We start from the raw sequence: 22,010 nt of genomic DNA on the forward strand, positions 1-22,010 counted from the left end.
GGAATGAAGAAAGATGAAAAGATTTTGTTCAAAGTTTTATTTCATATAAAAGCTTTTTGTTCACAACAAACATATATTCACTGAATATAATCATTAAAATTACATTTTATAAATCACAGAATCACAACAGAAGGATTTATCTTAATGTTAAGTGAGGTCACCAATAGACTGGAGGGAGATTAGAACACTTGACAAGCTGCCACTGCCTCTGCTTTCACTGCATTGAAATCACTCACAGCTGTCTCACACTTTGTAAGCATGAATATTTCAACCAGTATGAATTCTTATGTGTTTCTTTAAGTGTGTGTTTTGACTGAATTTCTTTCCACAGGTGCTGCAAGAATACGCCTTCTCACCTGTGTGAGTTCTTGTATGAATTTCCATGTTTGATTTCTTACTGAATCTTTTCCCACAGGTTCTGCAAGAATACGGCTTCTCACCTGTGTGAGTTCTTACGTGAGATCGCAGTGTTGAGTTCTGAGTGAATGTTTTTTTACAGGTACTACAAGAATACGGCTTCTCACCTGTGTGAGTTCTTGTATGTGTTTTCAGTGCTGATTTCTTACTGAATCTTTTCCCACAGGTGCTGCAAGAAAACGGCTTCTCACTTGTGTGAGTTCTTAGGTGAGATCGCAGTGTTGAGTTCTGAGTGAATGTTTTTTTACAGGTACTACAAGAATACGGTTTCTCACTTGTGTGAGTTCTTGCGTGAGATCGCAGTGTTGAGTTCTGAGTGAATGTTTTATTACAGGTACTACAAGAATACGGCTTCTCACCTGTGTGAGTTCTTGTATGAATTTCCATGTTTGATTTCTCACTGAATCTTTTCCCACAGGTTCTGCAAGAATACGGCTTCTCACCTGTGTGAGTTCTTGTATGAATTTCCATGTTTGATTTCTTACTGAATCTTTTCCCACAGGTTCTGCAAGAATACGGCTTCTCACCTGTGTGAGTTCTTGTATGAATTTCCATGTTTGATTTCTTACTGAATCTTTTCCCACAGGTTCTGCAAGAATACGGCTTCTCACCTGTGTGAGTTCTTGTATGAATTTCCATGTTTGATTTCTTACTGAATCTTTTCCCACAGGTTCTGCAAGAATACGGCTTCTCACCTGTGTGAGTTCTTGTATGAATTTCCATGTTTGATTTCTTACTGAATCTTTTCCCACAGGTTCTGCAAGAATACGGTTTCTCACCTGTGTGAGTTCTTACGTGAGATCGCAGTGTTGAGTTCTGAGTGAATGTTTTTTTACAGGTACTACAAGAAAACGGCTTCTCACCTGTGTGAGTTCTTATGTGAGCTTCTAGTGCTGACTTTGAAACTAATTCCTTCCCACAGGTGCTACAAGGATGTGATTTCTTACCTGTGTGAATTTTCAAGCACTGACTGAATTTTGTCCTACAGGTCCAACAACAACAACATGATGATTTATTACGTGTGTGAACTCTCCGATGTGTAGTCAGATCGGATTCAGAGTTGAAAGTTTTTCCACAGCTGTCACATTTTAAAACATTTGTCTTTGTTTCAGTTTTACTCTGACTGTCTGACACAGGAGTGCTGTCTACTCTCTGATCGTGACTTGTCTTTCTGTGATGTCTTCTCTGCTTCAGCTCCATGTTTCTAGTTGATCCTGAGTCCACATGCTGACTTTCTACTTGATCTTGGCTCTCTGCTTCAGGAGAGCTGTGAGAAAGGAGCTGCTCACTGCTTAGTTTTTGTTCAGTCTCCTGCTTCAGTCCAAGCTGCTCTCCCTCCTGACTGCTGCAGAGCTCCTCCTGTTCCTCTTTAATGTGTAGAGGCTCTGGGTCCTCCTGGTCACAGACCTGCTGCTGTGTGGGGTCTGAAGAGACAAACGGAGAAAAATGATAGAAAAACAGGTGAAAATATTTTGTAAACTCTGAATATTCTCATTACTTTCACATTTCTCTGTGAAAATGACCTGAAATCCATTTTTTACTCATTTGCCACACACCAACACAAATCCCTATCCTAATAAGGACACACATATGATCTTTCTCTTAGTATTAAGGTATGAACACAAAGCCGAAAACACAAATTAAAAATGAAAACCAATAGAAAGAGACTTTAAAGTGGTCGTCATAGTGATTTTACTTTATAAACATGAACAGGTAGAAATGGAGGCTTCGGCCTGACTGCTCATCAGTTTGTTATCTGTTGAAGTTCAGGGTCTGGTTGCTGGGCTATTGTCTACAGTATAAAATATGTGCAAAGTATTTTAAAATATAGTGTAGTGGCAATTCCTTTTGTTTGACAAACCAAGCATCCCACAATTACAAATCCACAAGCTACTACTGTACTGAGATAATACAGGGAGTGCAGAATTATTAGGCAAATGAGTGTTTTGTCCACATCATCCTCTTCATGCATGTTGTCTTACTCCAAGCTGTATAGGCTCGAAAGCCTACTACCAATTAAGCATATTAGGTGATGTGCATCTCTGTAATGAGAAGGGGTGTGGTCTAATGACATCAACACCCTATATCAGGTGTGCATAATTATTAGGCAACGTCCTTTCCTTTGGCAAAATGGGTCAAAAGAAGGACTTGACAGGCTCAGAAAAGTCAAAAATAGTGAGATATCTTGCAGAGGGATGCAGCAGTCTCAAAATTGCAAAGCTTCTGAAGCGTGATCATCAAACAATCAAGCGTTTCATTCAAAATAGTCAACAGGGTCGCAAGAAGCGTGTGGAAAAACCAAGGCGCAAAATAACTGCCCATGAACTGAGAAAAGTCAAGCGTGCAGCTGCCAAGATGCCACTTGCCACCAGTCTGGCCATATTTCAGAGCTGCAACATCACTGTAATGCCCAAAAGCACAAGGTGTGCAATACTCAGAGACATGGCCAAGGTAAGAAAGGCTGAAAGACGACCACCACTGAACAAGACACACAAGCTGAAACGTCAAGACTGGGCCAAGAAATATCTCAAGACTGGTTTTTCTAAGGTTTTATGGACTGATGAAATGAGAGTGAGTCTTGATGGGCCAGATGGATGGGCCCGTGGCTGGATTGGTAAAGGGCAGAGAGCTCCAGTCTGACTCAGACGCCAGCAAGGTGGAGGTGGAGTACTGGTTTGGGCTGGTATCATCAAAGATGAGCTTGTGGGGCCTTTTTGGGTTGAGCATGGAGTCAAGCTCAACTCCCAGTCCTACTGCCAGTTTCTGGAAGACACCTTCTTCAAGCAGTGGTACAGGAAGAAGTCTGCATCCTTCAAGAAAAACATGATTTTCATGCAGGACAATGCTTCATCACACGCGTCCAAGTACTCCACAGCGTGGCTGGCAAGAAAGGGTATAAAAGAAGAAAAACTAATGACATGGCCACCTTGTTCACCTGATCTGAACCCCATTGAGAACCTGTGGTCCATCATCAAATGTGAGATTTACAAGGAGGGAAAACAGTACACCTCTCTGAACAGTGTCTGGGAGGCTGTGGTTGCTGCTGCACGCAATGTTGATGGTGAACAGATCAAAACACTGACAGAATCCATGGATGGCAGGCTTTTGAGTGTCCTTGCAAAGAAAGGTGGCTATATTGGTCGCTGATTTGTTTTTGTTTTGTTTTTGAATGTCAGAAATGTATATTTGTGAATGTGGAGATGTTATATTGGTGTCACTGGTAGAAATAAATAATTGAAATGGGTATATATTTGTTTTTTGTTAAGTTGCCTAATAATTATGCACAGTAATAGTCACCTGCACACACAGATATCCCCCTAAAATAGCTAAAACTAAAAATTACTTCCAAAAACATTCAGCTTTGATATTAATGAGTTTTTTGGGTTCATTGAGAACATGGTTGTTGTTCAATAATAAAATTATTCCTCAAAAATACAACTTGCCTAATAATTCTGCACTCCCTGTATTTTGTACGCAGGCAAAAGCAGTCCACTATCCATACTTGAAAGTTGCGTTTTTATGGCTTATTCGTCCAGTTTGGCAAGCAATAGCAAGATTCATTTTTTATTACTTCCTGCTGCTGCTTCGCCTGCTCTGGTAAAAAAAAACAAAAAAAAAAAACATAGGCCAGTGCATGCTGGTCCAATACCAGTCTCTATATTTATACAAACAAATGGCCCTACAGCTCTTACTGACTGACTTAACAAGGTAAACACCAAAACCACACCAAACATTAAAACAAATATTAACCTACAAATAAAACTTGTGAATAAACCCCAAAATATAAGTCAACTAACAACAAACTTTAAACAAATTTTAAAATGAAAAAAATAAAGAACAAATAGCTCCAACATATAAGATACGGTACTGTACACACATACAGATGTTTTAAGATTATACAAAGGGTTTGAAAAAGCGTAGGGAGGGTTATTATGGCTTAAAACATCTAAAAAATAATTTTAGAAAAGATATGGTTTCCATTTCATTGATTCGTACCTAATGTGGTGGGTCCCAGAACACAACCCTCCTGATAATCGAGGAAATACTGTATTTAGAAAACAACCAACAACCCTTTAAGGCAATAAAACTTCATTAAGCTAACAGCTTAGTTAGGTTCCAGACTCAAGTCAGTTTCTTTGACTTATACCAAGTGGAGGTTTAATGTTACATGTTAAGAGAAAAGAGATGCATTCATGCTGATTGGACTTTTAATTCTTTCTGTGCTTCTAAAAAGGAAAAAAAACCCTTTAACCTGTGATTAGGATCCTACATGAGTCATATTCATTTTAATAATATAAAAGCAATAATAATTTTACATACCTATTCTATCCAACTTTAACTCTGGTTTCCAGATGGTCTCCAGCAGTGTGAGTCGCTCTTCATCAGTCCAGACAATAATGCCTTCAGCCTCCTGCTTCAGTCCAAGCTGCTCTCCCTCCTGACTGCTGCAGAGCTCCTCCTGTTCCTCTTTAATCTGTGGAGGCTCTGGGTCCTCCTGGTCCAGACTGGAGTTCCTCTCCTGGTTACAGACCTGCTGCTCATCCAGACCCTCCTCTTCCTCACAGACATGTTGTTGTGGGGGGTCTTGAGGAGAAAAGAAACACAATAAAAAGGTCATTAATGTGATGAACAGTAACAGAAAACACTATTTTTAAAAAGCACTTTGTGCGTTTGGCAGCCATCCTAAAAGGTTGCCCCCTTTAGTGGCCTCCACAGGAGATCATCTGCCTGCACCACACCATCTCTAGCACGCTCCGCTTTCACACTAACTCTCTGCATGTCCTCCTTCACCACAGCCATGAACCTCCTCTGTGGTCTTTCCTCCTCTCTTACTGCCTCCTAACAGGTCATCCACTTCAGAGAAGTCTGGTAACAACTTTTAAAGTTAAATGTGTATTGTATATCTGAGATCTACCTTTATCTTTACTGCACAGTCTCAGTGCTTGGAGAGGAAAACTGACACTCGATGAACTCAACAGTGGAATCTGTTCGACAAACACTTTAAATAAATGAATCAAAATATGTCAATCAAAAAAGGAGCTTTCGTTAACTATATTTAAATTTAACTGCAGAAAACTTCGGTCAACATATTTAATCATTTATTGAAATCTGGTTTTGTGCAATGATATAAACTAGTTTAGATTTATTCTGGATATTCTCACCACGGCTGAGGGTAGTGTTATTCCAAACAGCACAACACCTAATCTATCAGTGACCATGGACCGGTGTTCCAGATCTACTGGCGTTTAGATCAACTGGCGTTGGTCGAACAGATGTGTGGCAGTCTTGCGTTTCAGGAGCTGCTACTGACAAACCAGCAAAAAACGCCAAATGTGTCATCTGTGACACTTGTGAGGTTGTCTCAAACACACTCCGTCAGTCTTGATGCTGTTGAACAACAAAATGTTTAAAAATGTGGCGAGTTTACCTGGTAATATCCTCATGCGCGACGCGATCGCGAAAACAGCAAACAATTAACACCACGCCGATGTTGTTCACAGGACAGCAAGAGTAAACGATCGGGAGACTCTTGTCGTCGTTATCGTTCCCCTCGCACGGTTTATTTCTCCGATTTCAGCGTTTTTGCTTCACAACTAAAGCGAACAGTTTACTTTGTGCACTAACATGGAGTCGAGTCAACCAGCGCCACCTCTGGCCAAGTGCCACAGCCTACAGCCAGATCAACTTGTGACACACATCTGCACCTGCTGCTATGATCGCATTGAGTAGAGACTGAGTGGCTGCACTAACCCCTGATACATCCAGATCTACCCACAAACATGTTGACAGATGCAATCCCAGCAATGTGGATTGTCAACACTAAAAACAATCAGTAAGCAAAGACAACAGGGATCAGTTTTTTCTGTTTATTTAGCACCCACAACATCTGTAGTTGCCTTCTGCACAGGGAAAGTCCACACACACTGTGTGGTACCACTTTCCACAGAAGGTGCATTCGATCTGCAAGACTGAATGAGATTGTCAGAGTCATTGTCTGACTGTTTATTACTAATCACCTGCAGTACATTCACAGTAACTGCCATCTCCTTACAAATGTTTATTAGATTAACCACACTTATACAGACTGTATATAACAACCAACTCTAAAATGTTTGTTCGCAGAGAAAAGACACAGACAGACTACACTAACGACATGTGATGTTACAACTGTTAACCATTCCTCGCCGTCAGTCCCCTGACCGTGGTCGGGAGACGCGAGGGGAGACGCTTCCTCCAGGGCCGAAGTTTGTCCTCCTTCGGGGTTAACTCCCTTCACTTTTGTGGAGTAGTGAGGCAGACAGAAATCAGCCGAGGCACCGGAGAGTACTGAAGAGATGAGGCTTTAATAACAGTACTGCACACTTCGAAAACACACTGCATAGTAGCCCGTTAGAACGCTGCTCCCGGTCGCCCTCTCTACCCATGACACACTCTCCCTCTCTTTTTCCTCTTTCGCTCCCCGCGTTTCCTTCACGCGCATGCTCACACACACACATCACATACACTCCTTACTGCATCCAGTCACACACAAGACGGCAATTCCCGCAACACAACACTAGTGAAATATTAGTGTCATTTCATTCTTTTCAAAGGTTTATTTGCATGACGCACAAACAGACACAATTGAAAGGTACAAATGTGCATGACACGAATTCAAACGTGGTGCAGATGTGTGTCACAGGTTGATCTGGCTGTAGGCTGTGGCACTTGGCCAGAGGTGGCGCTGGTTGACTCGACTCCATGTTAGTGCACAAAGTAAACTGTTCGCTTTAGTTGTGAAGCAAAAACGCTGAAATCGGAGAAATAAACCGTGCGAGGGGAACGATAACGACGACAAGAGTCTCCCGATCGTTTACTCTTGCTGTCCTGTGAACAACATCGGCGTGGTGTTAATTGTTTGCTGTTTTCGCGATCGCGTCGCGCATGAGGATATCACCAGGTAAACTCGCCACATTTTTAAACATTTTGTTGTTCAACAGCATCAAGACTGACGGAGTGTGTTTGAGACAACCTCACAAGTGTCACAGATGACACATTTGGCGTTTTTTTGCTGATTTGTCGGTAGCAGCTCCTGAAACGCAAGACTGCCACACATCTGTTCGACCAACGCCAGTTGATCTAAACGCCAGTAGATCTGGAACACCTGCACCAGTCCAACATAGTCCATCACTGGACACTGACCCACAGCACTGATAAATACCCAGTTTAACATCTTCTAGTAAAGTCAGTCACACTGAAGAATCTGAGCTTGAACAGCACAGAGTTAAAAACACGTCCATACCTGTGATGTGTGAGTTTCTGTCGGGTTTCCGGCTGATATCCAGCAGTCTGTGCTGACGGTTGATCTCCTCCTCATACTGGACGATGGTTTTTTGAACCTCTGAGAAGATTTCCTCACCAACAGCAGTTAGTCTCTCCTTGATGAACTCTCTCAGATACTGAGCTGAACTCATTGCTGCTTCACAACTGAAATATTTTCATATAAGATCACCAAACTAAAGTCCTCGGCTAAGTGCAAATCAAACATGAAGCTTACGTCGTCTAAGCTAGCGGTTCCCGCTTTTCGTGTCACGTGATCAATCCTCAACAGTCCCATAGGGCCGCGGTCTTTATATTTACATGTTGGTCACATTATACAGACAGATAATAAAAGACTGTTAGACTTTGTAAGTTGAGTCTTTTTATGGTGCGTGAGAATCCTTTTCATTAAGTATTTTCAGCTGTTTGTCGCTCCTCTGCGCTTTAGTGATTCTTCTTGTCATGTCTATGTTTGTCCACCAGGTGTCCTCCTCGGCTCAGCTCTGTGTGACAGTTTTCTACAACCATGATGAAGAAGAGTTTCTTTGTTTTTCAGTCTCTCTGCTCACTTTAATGTTTACTGCTGGTTCAGTTGTGTAACGATTTCTCACATTTGAAGTCAATCACACTGAGCTGAACATGAAGTTCCTGCTAACACAAAATAAAGTGAGTGACATCCTGGAATGAAGAAAGATGAAAAGATTTTGCTCAGTTTTATTTCATATAAAATCTTTTTGTTCACATTAAAGATAATGGTATCTTCATTTAATAGAATCTTTAAAATTGCATTTTATAGTCAGAATGACAACAACGGCGGAAAAATGCATCATATGTTGAGGGAGATTAGCACACTTGACAAGCTGCCACTGCCTCTGCTTTCACTGCATTGAAAGCAGTCATGAAACACGCTTAATGTGCAACAAGGACCATCATTTGCAAATACACAGCTATACTTACAAATTTTATATGAGAAAATCTATCAGGGGAGACACAGCTGGCTTTGCAAGAGGTAGAGCAGGTCATCTGTTAATCACAAGGATGGTGGTTCAATCCCCAACCAGTCTGCATGTTTGCGCCATTCCATTTATGATGAAACAACTAATCATGGCACACACCTGTTGCATGTACATTCACCCCTGTTTGTTTTGCTATGTTTAAACAACTCCTCAGGTTGTGTCACTAGGAGGCAGTGTATAAAGGCACAACAGACTTCCCCATTTACACCTCTGGCAAGACAAGGTCAAACTTTCTGCCTCTGCTCAGTCTCAGTTTGTCATTTAGTTTTTCTAACAGTGAGGCAAATTGTGTGGCAGTACATCTGAAATTTAAGCATGAAACAATATCAGTGCGTGTGTGTTTGTGAAAGTTGTGTGTGAATGTTAGAAAGTACTTACATAGGAACAGCATAGAAAAAAAGAGCTTGCTTGAGTGGGTGAATGGGGCAAGTTGTAAAAAGCACTTTGAGCGCTCAGAGTGGAAAAGCGCAAACTTTAAACTGGATCTAAAAATAAGACTTGATTGCCTCTAATAAATGAGGCTAAGCTGCTCCAGACACTTTGAGTTCTTATGCTCTCTGGTGCAGACTCGGTGCTGTTTAAAGGTTTGAGATATAAAGGCAGAATTCCAACACAGTCCAAGTTAAGAGTTGATATGAGGTCAGCAAGTACAGGGCATGTCTCCTGTGTGCTAGTAGAACAATAAAATTCTTTGCTGCCAATAGAAAAATAATTCAAGGAATAAAAGTTGTGTGCAAAAATCTGTATTATTTATTAGTGATGCTCATCAGGGAAACACAAAGACATTAGACATTGAAAAACTTTCGACCTTCCTGCTGTCTGGCACAGAGGTCCGAACGACTTCTTAGGGATGTGATTAGGGATTGATAAGAATTTTGAGATTCCGATTCCATTCTCAGCATCACTTCTTGATTCTCTTATCAAATCTCCTTGGCTCTGCTTTGAGAGTCACCACTATCACCAAGCAGCAAATCAAATCAAATACATTGTGCCGATTAATTACATGCTGTCAGGTCAAATGTTTATGCATGTTGGACGCATTTCCCTTCATTCTTGTGATCAGTGTTGGGGTCATTACTCAGAAAAATAATGTAATTTAAATATTACACAGAACATTTTTCTTACAAGTAAAGCAGTACATTACTTAACTACTCCCAGGAGAAAGTAATTTGTTACACTTCTCATTATATTACTTTCAGTGTTGGGGAGTAATGGAATACATGTACCAGCGTTACGTATTTAAAATACAGAATATGAGTAACTGTATTCCGTTACAGTTACCGTTTAAAAGGGTGGTATTCAGAATACAGTTACTTTGTTGAAATAAATGGATTACACAGGGTCTTTTCCTGTTTCATATGTTAGTCTCTACCCTCTCTATTTTTGGTAATTCCATGGTGGTGGAAACCAAACAAAACATGTATTAAGAGGCTGTATGCCTGTGTCTCAATCTCGTGGCTCATGTCACCTCTACTTGTGGCCCTCATAATGACCTGATGAAATATTTTTACAAATTATTATTCAAAAAATATTTAATTTTGATTTTTAATTGAAGGCAATAGGCAGAGTGTTACAGGCAATGCTCTAAAGAATGTGGCCTCATGGGTAGTGTAGTCCATGCTGAGGGAGAATGGACTGCCATACCCGTTATGTGTCTGTGAGCGAGGGAGGGAGAAAAAGGAGTTGTTACCGAGCAGAAACGGGAGATGGAAGCATGTAAATATCATAATAACCACTGCAGCCAAGAAGAGAGCCTGACAAGCCCAGTTGTAAGTAAGCTATTAAGACTCGACTGTACGCTGCGCTCGTGTTTTTTTCTCTCGAAACAATAAGTTCTTTTGGAGCAGCCTTTCAACGCCTCTCTCTGTCTCGCTGGGCAAAGTTGACCCAAACAAGTAAAGATAGTTTTCGGCCTGACACGGAAGTCGACCTATTAGCCAGAGGTCCCTTTACTACGGTTCGGAGCTGCGGACCTGTTTATATACGCACGGAATAGTTTTCTATACGAGATCACTGCAAAAAGTGCAGGCTTACCTAATGTCCACCCTACTGTTACTCATTTTATATTAGGATTTAAAAATCTAGTTGGTATTGGTATAACGAGTAACCTTCAGTAATAGTAAAAAAAAAAAAAATCACACAGCAAGAGTACATTCATGTAGTTGTAAAAAGCATGATAATACATTAAGTAATCCAATGTATTCCATTACGTTACTCAGAGTAACGTAACGGAATACATTTTGGGGCATGTATTCAGTAATCTGTAGTCAAATACATTTTAAAAGTAACCTTCCCAACACTGATTACTTTTGCATTACTCTGTAAAATGACATATTACACGAGCATGTGCAAAAGAAAACTGTCTCTCTTACTTTGCTGTAGATTGCGCAGACAAATGTAGTTTCTTAAACATTAGAATCACTAGAAGTGTAATTAAATAAATAATCGTATTCTGTGATTTCTGTCATATAGATGATGACAGACGCTTGTCAACAGAGAATTATTTTAAAATGTATGTGAAATGGACTATTATGATTGGTCAGAATAAGCCCATGAAAATATAACAAACGTTACTTTTTTTATATAGGAGGAGAGCATATTTTGTCTTTTTTTCCATTTCAATATATGTTTTTTAATTAATTTAAACTAGAACCTAATGCTATGCTAGCGTTTACCTTTGGCTGAGAGTGTGTAGAACTGATGCTTGTGATGATGTTGTAGAACTAGAAATTATAAATGTCAACCAAACTTTGTGGGTTGTGATCAAAAACCAAAGCCAACTGAATCCAAAAACAGTTGGAACCCTGTGTTCTGTTGATCGTAATTACTGATCGCCTGGTGTAGTAAGGAACTTTGTTTAAAATTGTGCTGGGCTTATCTGAATCATTGTTTCACAGAACAGCATCTACAACATGTAGCGATAACAAAATTGGCCAGCAGGTGTCCCCGTGGAGCTGGTTTCATGAAGTAATTTTGCTAATCACTAACAACCAGAAACCACAGAAAGTCAATGACATTTAGCAACTTCTAGCAACTAGCTCAAATAAGCGCAGGGGCAGCTACACTAACTCTGTCTCATGAAACACTGCCACCTAGTGGTTACATTTTCAATAAAAACGAGCACATTCTGTGTACAAATAGTTCCTCTAAGACTGTTTTCTCTCTCTCTTTTTTTTAACAAAAGAAAACACCCAGACTTTTTCCTCAACACACATATTTATTTCAGTATCGAACAAAAAACTGGAACACGTCTTCAATTCTGGATACGTTAGCAGAGCCATTACAACTACAGTCGCTGCCAAACTGATCCAACTCTGGAGTCCAGCCACAGGATCATCCAAACCACACTTATCATAAAACATAAAACTATGCACCCATACTCAAGGACTGACCAGATTAAGGTCACAAATGTGAAAAGATTGTAAGAGTCAAAACATCAGTTTCTACATTTATTTAAATCAGTGCAGCGATTTGACTTCTGGTTAGTGAGCTCTACCACCCACACACTGCTACGACTCAAAGCTGTCTCACACTTTGGAAGCATGAATATTTCAAGCATTATGAATTTTTCTTATGTGTCTCTTTAAGTGTGTGCTCCGATTGAATTTCTTTCCACAGGTACTACAAGAATACGGCTTCTCACCTGTGTGAGTTCTTACGTGAGCTTGCAGTGTCCAGTTCTGACCGAATGTTTTATTACAGGTACTACAAGAATACGGCTTCTCACCTGTGTGAGTTCTTGTATGTGTTTTCAGTGCTGATTTCCGACAGAAACTTTTCCCACAGGTGCTGCAAGAAAACGGCTTCTCACCTGTGTGAGTTCTTATGTGAGCTTCTAGTGCTGACTTTGAAACTAATTCCTTCCCACAGGTGCTACAAGGATGTGATTTCTTACCTGTGTGAAGTTTCAAGAACTGACAGAAGTTTGTCCTACAGGTCCAACAACAACAACATGATTTTTTACGTGTGTGAACTCTCCGATGTGTAGTCAGATCGGACTCAGAGTTGAACATTTTTCCACAGTTGTCACATGTTAGAACATTTGTCTTTGTTTCAGTTTTACTCTGACTGTCTGATGCAGGAGTGTCGTCTACTCTCTGATCGTGACCTGTTTTATCTTCTTGGCTCTCTGCTTCAGGAGAGCTGTGAGAAAGGAGCTGCTCACTGTTTAGTTTTTGTTCAGTCTCCTGCTTCAGTCCAAGCTGCTCTCCCTCCTGACTGCTGCAGAGCTCCTCCTGTTCATCTTTAATGTGTAGAGGCTCTGGGTCCTCCTGGTCACAGACCTGCTGCTGTGTGGGGTCTGAAGAGACAAATAGAGAAAAATGATAGAAAAACGGGTGAAAATATTTTGTAAACTCTGAATATTCTCATTACTTTCACATTTCTCTGTGAAAATGACCTGAAATCCATTTTTTACTAATTTGCCACACACCAACACAAATCCCTATCCTAATAAGGACACACATATGATCTTTCTCTTAGTATTAAGGTATGAGCACAAAGCCGAAAACACAAATTAAAAATGAAAACCAATAGAAAGAGACTTTAAAGTGGTCGTCATAGTGATTTTACTTTATAAACATGAACAGGTAGAAATGGAGGCTTCGGCCTGACTGCTCATCAGTTTGTTATCTGTTGAAGTTCAGGGTCTGGTTGCTGGGCTATTGTCTACAGTATAAAATATGTGCAAAGTATTTTAAAATATAGTGTAGTGGCAATTCCTTTTGTTTGACAAACCAAGCATCCCACAATTACAAATCCACAAGCTACTACTGTACTGAGATAATATTTTGTACGCAGGCAAAAGCAGTCCACTATCCATACTTGAAAGTTGCGTTTTTATGGCTTATTCGTCCAGTTTGGCAAGCAATAGCAAGATTCATTTTTTATTACTTCCTGCTGCTGCTTCGCCTGCTCTGGTAAAAAAAAAACAAAAAAAAAACAAACAAAAAAAACTTAGGCCAGTGCATGCTGGTCCAATACCAGTCTCTATATTTATACAAACAAATGGCCCTACAGCTCTTACTGACTGACTTAACAAGGTAAACACCAAAACCACACCAAACATTAAAACAAATATTAACCTACAAATAAAACTTGTAAATAAACCCCAAAATATAAGTCAACTAACAACAAACTTTAAACAAATTTTAAAATGAAAAAAATAAAGAACAAATAGCTCCAACATATAAGATACGGTACTGTACACACATACAGACTCAAGTCAGTTTCTTTGACTTATACCAAGTGGAGGTTTAATGTTACATGTTAAGAGAAAAGAGATGCATTCATGCTGATTGGACTTTTAATTCTTTCTGTGCTTCTAAAAAGGAAAAAAAACCTTTAACCTGTGATTAGGATCCTACATGAGTCATATTCATTTTAATAATATAAAAGCAATAATAATTTTACATACCTATTCTATCCAACTTTAACTCTGGTTTCCAGATGGTCTCCAGCAGTGTGAGTCGCTCTTCATCAGTCCAGACAATAATGCCTTCAGCCTCCTGCTTCAGTCCAAGCTGCTCTCCCTCCTGACTGCTGCAGAGCTCCTCCTGTTCCTCTTTAATCTGTGGAGGCTCTGGGTCCTCCTGGTCCAGACTGGAGTTCCTCTCCTGGTTACAGACCTGCTGCTCATCCAGACCCTCCTCTTCCTCACAGACATGTTGTTGTGGGGGGTCTTGAGGAGAAAAGAAACACAATAAAAAGGTCATTAATGTGATGAACAGTAACAGAAAACACTATTTTTAAAAAGCACTTTGTGCGTTTGGCAGCCATCCTAAAAGGTTGCCCCCTTTAGTGGCCTCCACAGGAGATCATCTGCCTGCACCACACCATCTCTAGCACGCTCCGCTTTCACACTAACTCTCTGCATGTCCTCCTTCACCACAGCCATGAACCTCCTCTGTGGTCTTTCCTCCTCTCTTACTGCCTCCTAACAGGTCATCCACTTCGGAGCAGTCTGGTAACAACTTTTAAAGTTAAATGTGTATTGTATATCTGAGATCTACCTTTATCTTTACTGCACAGTCTCAGTGCTTGGAGAGGAAAACTGACACTCGATGAACTCAACAGTGGAATCTGTTCGACAAACACTTTAAATAAATGAATCAAAATATGTCAATCAAAAAAGGAGCTTTCGTTAACTATATTTAAATTTAACTGCAGAAAACTTCGGTCAACATATTTAATCATTTATTGAAATCTGGTTTTGTGCAATGATATAAACTAGTTTAGATTTATTCTGGATATTCTCACCACGGCTGAGGGTAGTGTTATTCCAAACAGCACAACACCTAATCTAGCAGTGACCATGGACCTGCACCAGTCCAACATAGTCCATCAGGGTGGCTGTAGCTCAGGTGGCAGAGCAGGTCAGCCACTAATCAGAAGGTCGGTGGTTCGATCCCAGGCTGCCTCCTGGCTGCATGCTGCAAATATCCTTGGGCAAGATACTAACCCCATGTTTGCCTACTGGTGGCGGTCAGAGGGCCCGGCAGCCTCGCCTCTGTCAGTGCGCCCCAGGGCAGCTGTGGCTACAATGTGGCTATCGCCAGTGTGTGAATGGGTGAATGACTGAATGTAGTGTAAAGCGCTTTGGGGTCCTATGGACTAGAAAAGCGCTATACAAATGCAGGCCATTTACCATCACTGGACACTGACCCACAGCACTGATAAATACCCACTTTAACTTCTTCTAGTAAAGTCAGTCACACTGAAGAATCTGAGCTTGAACAGCACAGAGTTAAAAACATGTCCATACCTATGATGTGAGAGTTTCTGTCGGGTTTCCGGCTGATATCCAGCAGTCTGTGCTGACGGTTGATCTCCTCCTCATACTGGACGATGGTTTGCAAAGACTGTGTGTCTTCCAGAGTGTTCTGGCATTCACACTCAGATCCTGGAGTCACAAGAAGAGCTCGTACCTTCTTTTATTGTTTTATGGTATAGCAAACACAAGTACATCTGTTTTAGTCCAGGTGCCTTTTGTTTAGATGAACTGCTGGACTGCAGGTTTAGGGAAGTCGTTCACAGGGTCACATCTTGATTTAGCTAGTAGGCCATCACTGTTTCCCTCATCAGATCGGTTGGTTTTTGAGCTGTTCTTTACTCAAGTGAACTGGCTTCACGCTTCTAAATAAATTACAGTACAATGTTTCTAAATCTCACTGCAACTGCTGCGTCACAATAATCTGTCCTGCTTCATAAATCTGTCCCATAGCTTATATAGTAACACATATCTTATTTTCCTATATCTACTTGTTGTAATTCAGTGGAACTTATTTCCTTCATCCATCAATTACCCCAGCTGAAGTAAAAATATTAATAACAATAACAATGAGCTGATTCCACATGATGTTTGTCATGTTTTCCTGTCTATGCTGAGCTCGTTATCACTTCAGCCACTTTATCACCATCTTGTCACTTTTTCCACCACATTGTCATTCTACCTACTGCTTGAACACTTTGCCCAAACTGCACCTCCTTTCCATTTACTAGACTCAGTCGTGTGTCTTTACCTTGCTGAACCACATCCCTACAAACACTCATCAGAGAGCCGTTCCTCAGTATTATATCACTCTTAACCTCCCTGCATGCTTATTTATCGCCGTTGTAGCTGAAACTGGTTCCACTCACCGAGCCGAAGACTTTTTCTTCTGGAGACAGTTTTTTAACCTCGACTTAAATCCGTCCTCGTGTCTCGTTGTCACGGTTACATTGCGCTCACTGTCCGTTTCATCCACATTACAGATTTACTTTCACTGTGTTTTTTTTTTGTATTTTCCCCTCTTGTTTGACCTTTTTTTCACCCCCGCTCTTCTCTCCCGCCATCGACTTCTGTTCTTATTTCACTTCCTGAAACGTCACGTCGCTCTGCTGTTTCCGGTCCCTTCGCAGACCTGCCGGTCAAACCTCTCGTGGACCCTCCCCCCTCCTCTGCTGTGTGTGTGTGTGTGTGTGTGTGTGTGTGTGTGTGTGTGTGTGTTTTCGCCTCTTGTTGAACTTTTTTCACCACCGCTCTTTCTCCCGCCATCGACTTCTGTTCTTATTTCACTTCCTGATACCTCTCTCTCTCTCTCTCTCTCTCTCTCTCTCTCTCTCTCTCTCTCTCTCTCTCTCTCTCACACACACACACACACACACAGACTTGTCACCCTTGTGACTCAAGGTAAATTGATGTATTCTAATAATGTAATTGTAGAAAACTGTCCCATCATTTGAATACCGCAGACCTGCGGACACAACAGTGGAGGTTCAAACATAGCTGGGTCAACCAAACACTGGAAACATCTAGAGTATTAGAAAGGACAGAAAAACGTAAATTCCAACTTGTATAAACTTTTGTTGCTTGAAATGATTAAAATACTGCTCTTATTTTAGGTGTTACATTATGTCCCTAGTAGCACAAGTGCAAAACCTTCCCGCCATTTTGGTTTCAGTTTCCCTTTTGAACCCTCCATTGTACCATGTAGACACACACAGAGTTAATATGTTCACAATTTATATATTGGCATCACAAACATAATTCATTCATTTATTCATTACGATACCTCACAGAGTGTCGTTATAATCACTCTGCCTGTTTTACATTTATTGTCCACTTGATGGCACAAAAGAGCAAATAAAGCATCGTAAAGCTTCAGTCCATGAACGAAGCAAATAGATAAAAGCTTCAATGCTCCATGGAGCTTTATCTTTCCACCACTAGAGAGTGCAAATTACAATGTATACAAGACAAATATAGTGGAAATGAAATAAAGTTGAAATAATTAGAATCAATACATTAAAATATATTCAGTAAAATACTTTGACTGCAAAAATGTAACACATTAGATGCACACTGGCCCTTTCCATGCTCTATTTTAACAGTGCTGGCCTTTGTGAGATCCATGTTATTTAAGCACAGCGGCTTAATGTTAAGTGAAATGTGTGTCACTGTTTGTCACGTATCATGTATGAAGAACTCACTTTGAAGCTTTGAAATATGTTCAGATTCAGATTTCTTTAAAATAATAATAATTATTATTTTGATTGCTGCTGAGACATTTAAAGAATATAAATACCAGTATAAATTAAACTCACATTATCAGCCATAATAACGAATTTCATCACAATATTTCACTCACAATGCTATATTATTGCTATTAGTTTTTAACATTTTGCAATATGAGCATATTGCTATTTATCACATTTATTTCCAGCTGCAAATTATGTCCTTAAATCTAAATGTTGTCAGTATCTGTTTTGTGCACTAAGGTAAAGTTCCCTCACTTGAGTTGTTTTTTTGTTTTTGCTGGAAAATTAGATTATTAAGCTGTCGATAATATCTGCTGTCAGTCTAAAATCTGCCTACAGTTGGGGTCATTTTAGCAAATACTTGTATTATCATCATCATCATCAACAACAACAACAACAACAACAACAACAATAATAATAAACTGTATTATTTATTTGATTGTTTGCTATGAGCTAACGCTAGTCCACACTCCAAGCCACTTGGTGGCGGTAATGCGCCACGTCGTTGTTTGCTAACCGCCAAGAAACGACGACGACGACGACGAAGTTAAACGAGGCGAAAACCACAATAAGAGCAAAATGAAATCTGTAATGTGGAGAAAATGGACAGTGTAACCGTGACAACGAGACACGAAGAGGGATGTAAAGTATAAAAAAATGGCCCAAGAAGAAAAACTCTTCGGCTCGGTGAGTGGAACCAGATTTAGCAACAACAGCGATAAATACGCCTGTAGGGAGATGAAGAGTGCTAAAATACTGAGAAACGGCTCTCTGATGAGTGTTTGTAGGGATGTGGTTCAGCAAGATAAAGACACACGACTCAGTCAAATAAGCGTTAATGGACTCCACAGTCTGCTGCCCGACAACAAAAGAGCGTCTGTGGGGTTTTATCCGGAGTACCTGAAATAGAAAAAAGAAAACAGAAACGGGGACAAAAGTTCTGTTTTAAAATGCATATTATAGCGAGAAATGTGACGGCTTGTCTGTTGTTATTATGTTTGATGAGCCAAGTAAGATGTAGATGTGGATAAATTAGCTATGAGATTAGGCCTCCCCCCACCACGGAGATGCTGTAAGTATCAAAGCAGCTCAGATTACTTGTTTCTTTCTTATTAAAGAGAATGACAAAAGTTTCACTGTGAGGACGTGATTTAAAGATGAAAAATGTCTAAATTGCACATATCATGTCCTGAGTAAAGGACTGGCAGTTTTATGTTGGGGTGTCTGTTGATTCTCACTTGTCTTGGAAACATTGGTTAGGAAAACAATCAAATCAGTAAAACACATGTTACTGGATGCAACAGTTTGCTAGAATTGGAAGGAATTTGTCAGGCCAATTGTGTAATTGATTGATTCAAAGATTTTCTTTTTTCCTTTTCACTGCTTTACCCTTGTCTGCACAGGTGATGAAAATGGATCTGTGTTTGCCAAATGCCATTAAGATCTGAAGAAGAAGAGAGGTGCTGTTTGATGAAGCGGACTTAAGTTAAAGGAGAGACACAAACTAAAGTATTGATACCATCACGTTAATGTGGATCTGATACCATCGTCTGTATCACTTCTATCATTCTGACATACAGTCAACATGTGGTGATGTGTAAGAGCTGACAGGCTCCATTCACATTTTGAGATCAGAGCTCAGACTAGTTTCAGTTATAAGGAAGAGAAACTCACACAGTCACTGACACTGAGAGGAGAAATGGCACAGAAAGGAGTTCAGCTGGACCGAGAAACCTTCTCTTGTTCCATCTGTTTGGATCTACTGATAAATCCGGTGACTATTCCCTGTGGACACAGCTACTGCAGGAACTGTATTAAAACCCACTTTGATGAAGAGGACAGGAAGGGAATCCACAGCTGCCCTCAGTGCAGGAAGACTTTCACACCGAGGCCTGTCCTGGAGAAAAACACCATGTTAGCAGCTTTAGTGGAGCAGCTGAAGAAGACTGGACTCCAAGCTGCTCCAGCTGATCACTGCTATGCTGGACCTGAAGATGTGGCCTGTGATGTCTGCACTGGGAGGAAGCTGAAAGCCATCAAGTCCTGTTTAGTCTGTCTGGCCTCTTACTGTGAGAAACACCTCCAACCTCACTATGATGCAGCTCCGTTAAAGAAACACAAGTTGGTGGCCCCCTCCAAGAAGCTCCAGGAGAACATCTGCTCTCGTCATGATGAGGTGATGAAGATTTTCTGTCGTACTGATCAGCAGAATATCTGTTATCTCTGCACGATGGATGAACATAAAGGCCATGAAACAGTCCCAGCTGCAGCAGAAAGGACTGAGAAGCAGAAGGAGCTCGAGGTGAGACGACTAAACATCCAGCAGAGAATCCAGGAGCGAGAGAAAGATGTGAAGCTGCTTCAACAGGAGGTGGAGGCCATCAATGGCTCTGCTGATAAAGCAGTGGAGGACAGTGAGAAGATGTTCACTGAGCTGATCCGTCTCATCCAGAAAAGAAGATCCAATATGAAGAAGAAGGTCAGATCCCAGCAGGAAACTGAAGTGAGTCGAGTCAAAGAGCTTCAGGAGAAGCTGGAGCAGGAGATCGCTGAGCTGAAGAGGAAAGACGGCGAGCTGGAGCAGCTCTCACACACAGAGGATCACAACCAGTTTCTACACAACTACCCCTCACTGTCAGCACTCAGTGAGTCTACACACTCATCCAGCATCAATATTCGTCCTCTGAGCTACTTTGAGGATGTGACAGCAGCTGTGTCAGAGACCAGAGATAAACTACAGGACATTCTGAGAGAGGAATGGACAAACATCTCACTGACAGTCACTGAAGAGGATGTTTTACTGTCACCAGCAGAGCCAAAGACCAGAGCTGGATTCTTAAAATATTCACGTGAAATCACACTGGATCCAAACACAACTCACACACATCTGTTATTATCTGAAGGGAACAGAAAAGTAACATTTATGGAACAACAACAGTCTTATTCTGATCATCCAGACAGATTCACAGGATGTTATCAGGTCCTGAGTAGAGAGAGTCTGACTGGACGTTGTTACTGGGAGGTGGAGTGGGGATGGGGAGGAGTTTGTATAGCAGTCACATACAAGAACATCGGCAGAGTAGGGAGAGTGAATGAATGTTTCTTTGGACGCAACGACAAATCTTGGGCATTATATTGGTACACAGACAATAATAAATTTCGCCATAACAATGTCCAAACTCACCTCTCAGGTCCTCCGTCCACCAGAGTAGGAGTGTACCTGGATCACAGAGCAGGTATTCTGTCTTTCTACAGCGTCTCTGAAACCATGACTCTCCTCCACAGAGTCCAGACCACATTCACTCAGCCGCTCTATGCTGGACTTTTTCTTTATGGACTTGGAGCCACTGCAGAGTTGATTAAAGTCAAATAGAGAAGACAGGTTCATGTTGATCCCTGACCATTATATGTACTTGTGTAGTTTCTAAATGAGGCTTTACATTTTAGAAGCTGAGAAGTTCAGTGGTCCATTGATGTGTGAAAATAATGTTGGACTGATTCAAACTTTTGTTACGACTGTTGTCGTAATTTTAATATTCAAATCTGAGTGTGCAGGTGCGTCTCCATGATTGGTGCATCCAGTGGGACTGTTCGTACCGATTGGCTAATGACCAGGAGGCAGCATATAAGAAGACACCCCCCTGGACGGCCAGTCATTCATCCTCGGCCCATCCCAACTGGCAGACTGTGTTTACTGTATAGTAATGTTTGTTTAATGCAGGAGCATGTACGGGTGGACCACCTTTTTGTTTGATTACAGTTTTCTCCTGTTTTTGTTAGTTAGGGAGGTAAGTCGTTGTGGTTTGGTTTAATTCTTTTGAATAGGTAAGTTTGATTTATCCCTGAGATAGGCTCCCTTCTGTTTGTTATTTTGTCCTTAGGTTCGAAGTTATAATAATCTCCCTTCCTTTGTTTCTAAATTCACTCATTGTAAATAAATCACTGTCAAAAAGTATTAATTGCGTGATGTGCTGCTTTGGATCAGATGGGGATGGATCACTCTTATGTTATGGTCTTGCCACGCCTAGACAGACCATAACACTGTACTAACATTTATATACCTTATATATCATCAATATAAATCTGAATTTGTTCTTATGGCTGATAATCATGTGAGTTTAAATGATACTACTCTTCATATTCAGCATGTTTGAAATCTGTCATCAGTCTGGTTAGTGGTTTTATTCTGTAGTTGCTGTAGTGGGTTGTCAAATTCTACTTGCTTCAAACAGCACATTTATAGGAAACAAGGAGATATGA

General features: G+C 40.7%; 3 protein-coding genes across 3 annotated transcripts in view; 1 reads left to right on the top strand and 2 right to left on the bottom strand.

Moving 5' to 3' along the window:
* LOC309698492 (uncharacterized protein) overlaps positions 1-16,594 on the bottom strand; it is a gene marked incomplete at its 3' end in the record, with an annotated part of 33,789 nt that extends 17,195 nt beyond the window's left edge. Inside the window, exons 1-4 of the mRNA XM_082520971.1 lie at positions 16,367-16,594; positions 7,700-7,884; positions 4,738-5,001; positions 945-1,841 (exon numbers count right to left, since the gene is read on the bottom strand). Coding sequence (XP_082377097.1) covers positions 945-1,841; positions 4,738-5,001; positions 7,700-7,871 — 1,333 coding nt within the window. The 5' untranslated portion in view covers positions 7,872-7,884; positions 16,367-16,594. The remainder of the gene's footprint in view (positions 1-944; positions 1,842-4,737; positions 5,002-7,699; positions 7,885-16,366) is intronic.
* On the bottom strand, positions 11,930-16,565 carry LOC309703122 (uncharacterized protein; the record flags this gene model as incomplete). Its single annotated transcript, XM_082527832.1, has 4 exons — positions 11,930-13,032; positions 14,149-14,412; positions 15,496-15,633; positions 16,544-16,565. 4 exons carry the CDS (start codon positions 16,563-16,565, stop codon positions 12,284-12,286), a joined length of 1,173 nt encoding a protein of 390 aa, XP_082383958.1. The 3' UTR covers positions 11,930-12,283.
* Positions 16,595-18,268: 1,674 nt separating the features above from the next.
* On the top strand, positions 18,269-21,705 carry LOC309699297 (tripartite motif-containing protein 16-like). The gene is made up of 2 exons (XM_082522265.1): positions 18,269-18,437; positions 19,154-21,705. Exon 2 carries the CDS (start codon positions 19,450-19,452, stop codon positions 21,121-21,123), a length of 1,674 nt encoding a protein of 557 aa, XP_082378391.1. The 5' UTR covers positions 18,269-18,437; positions 19,154-19,449; the 3' UTR covers positions 21,124-21,705.
* Positions 21,706-22,010: the final 305 nt, after the last annotated feature.

The sequence above is a fragment of the Aulonocara stuartgranti genome, assembly GCF_965226115.1.
Source record: "Aulonocara stuartgranti genome assembly, chromosome: 3".
Classification (NCBI taxonomy): Eukaryota; Metazoa; Chordata; class Actinopteri; order Cichliformes; family Cichlidae; genus Aulonocara; species Aulonocara stuartgranti.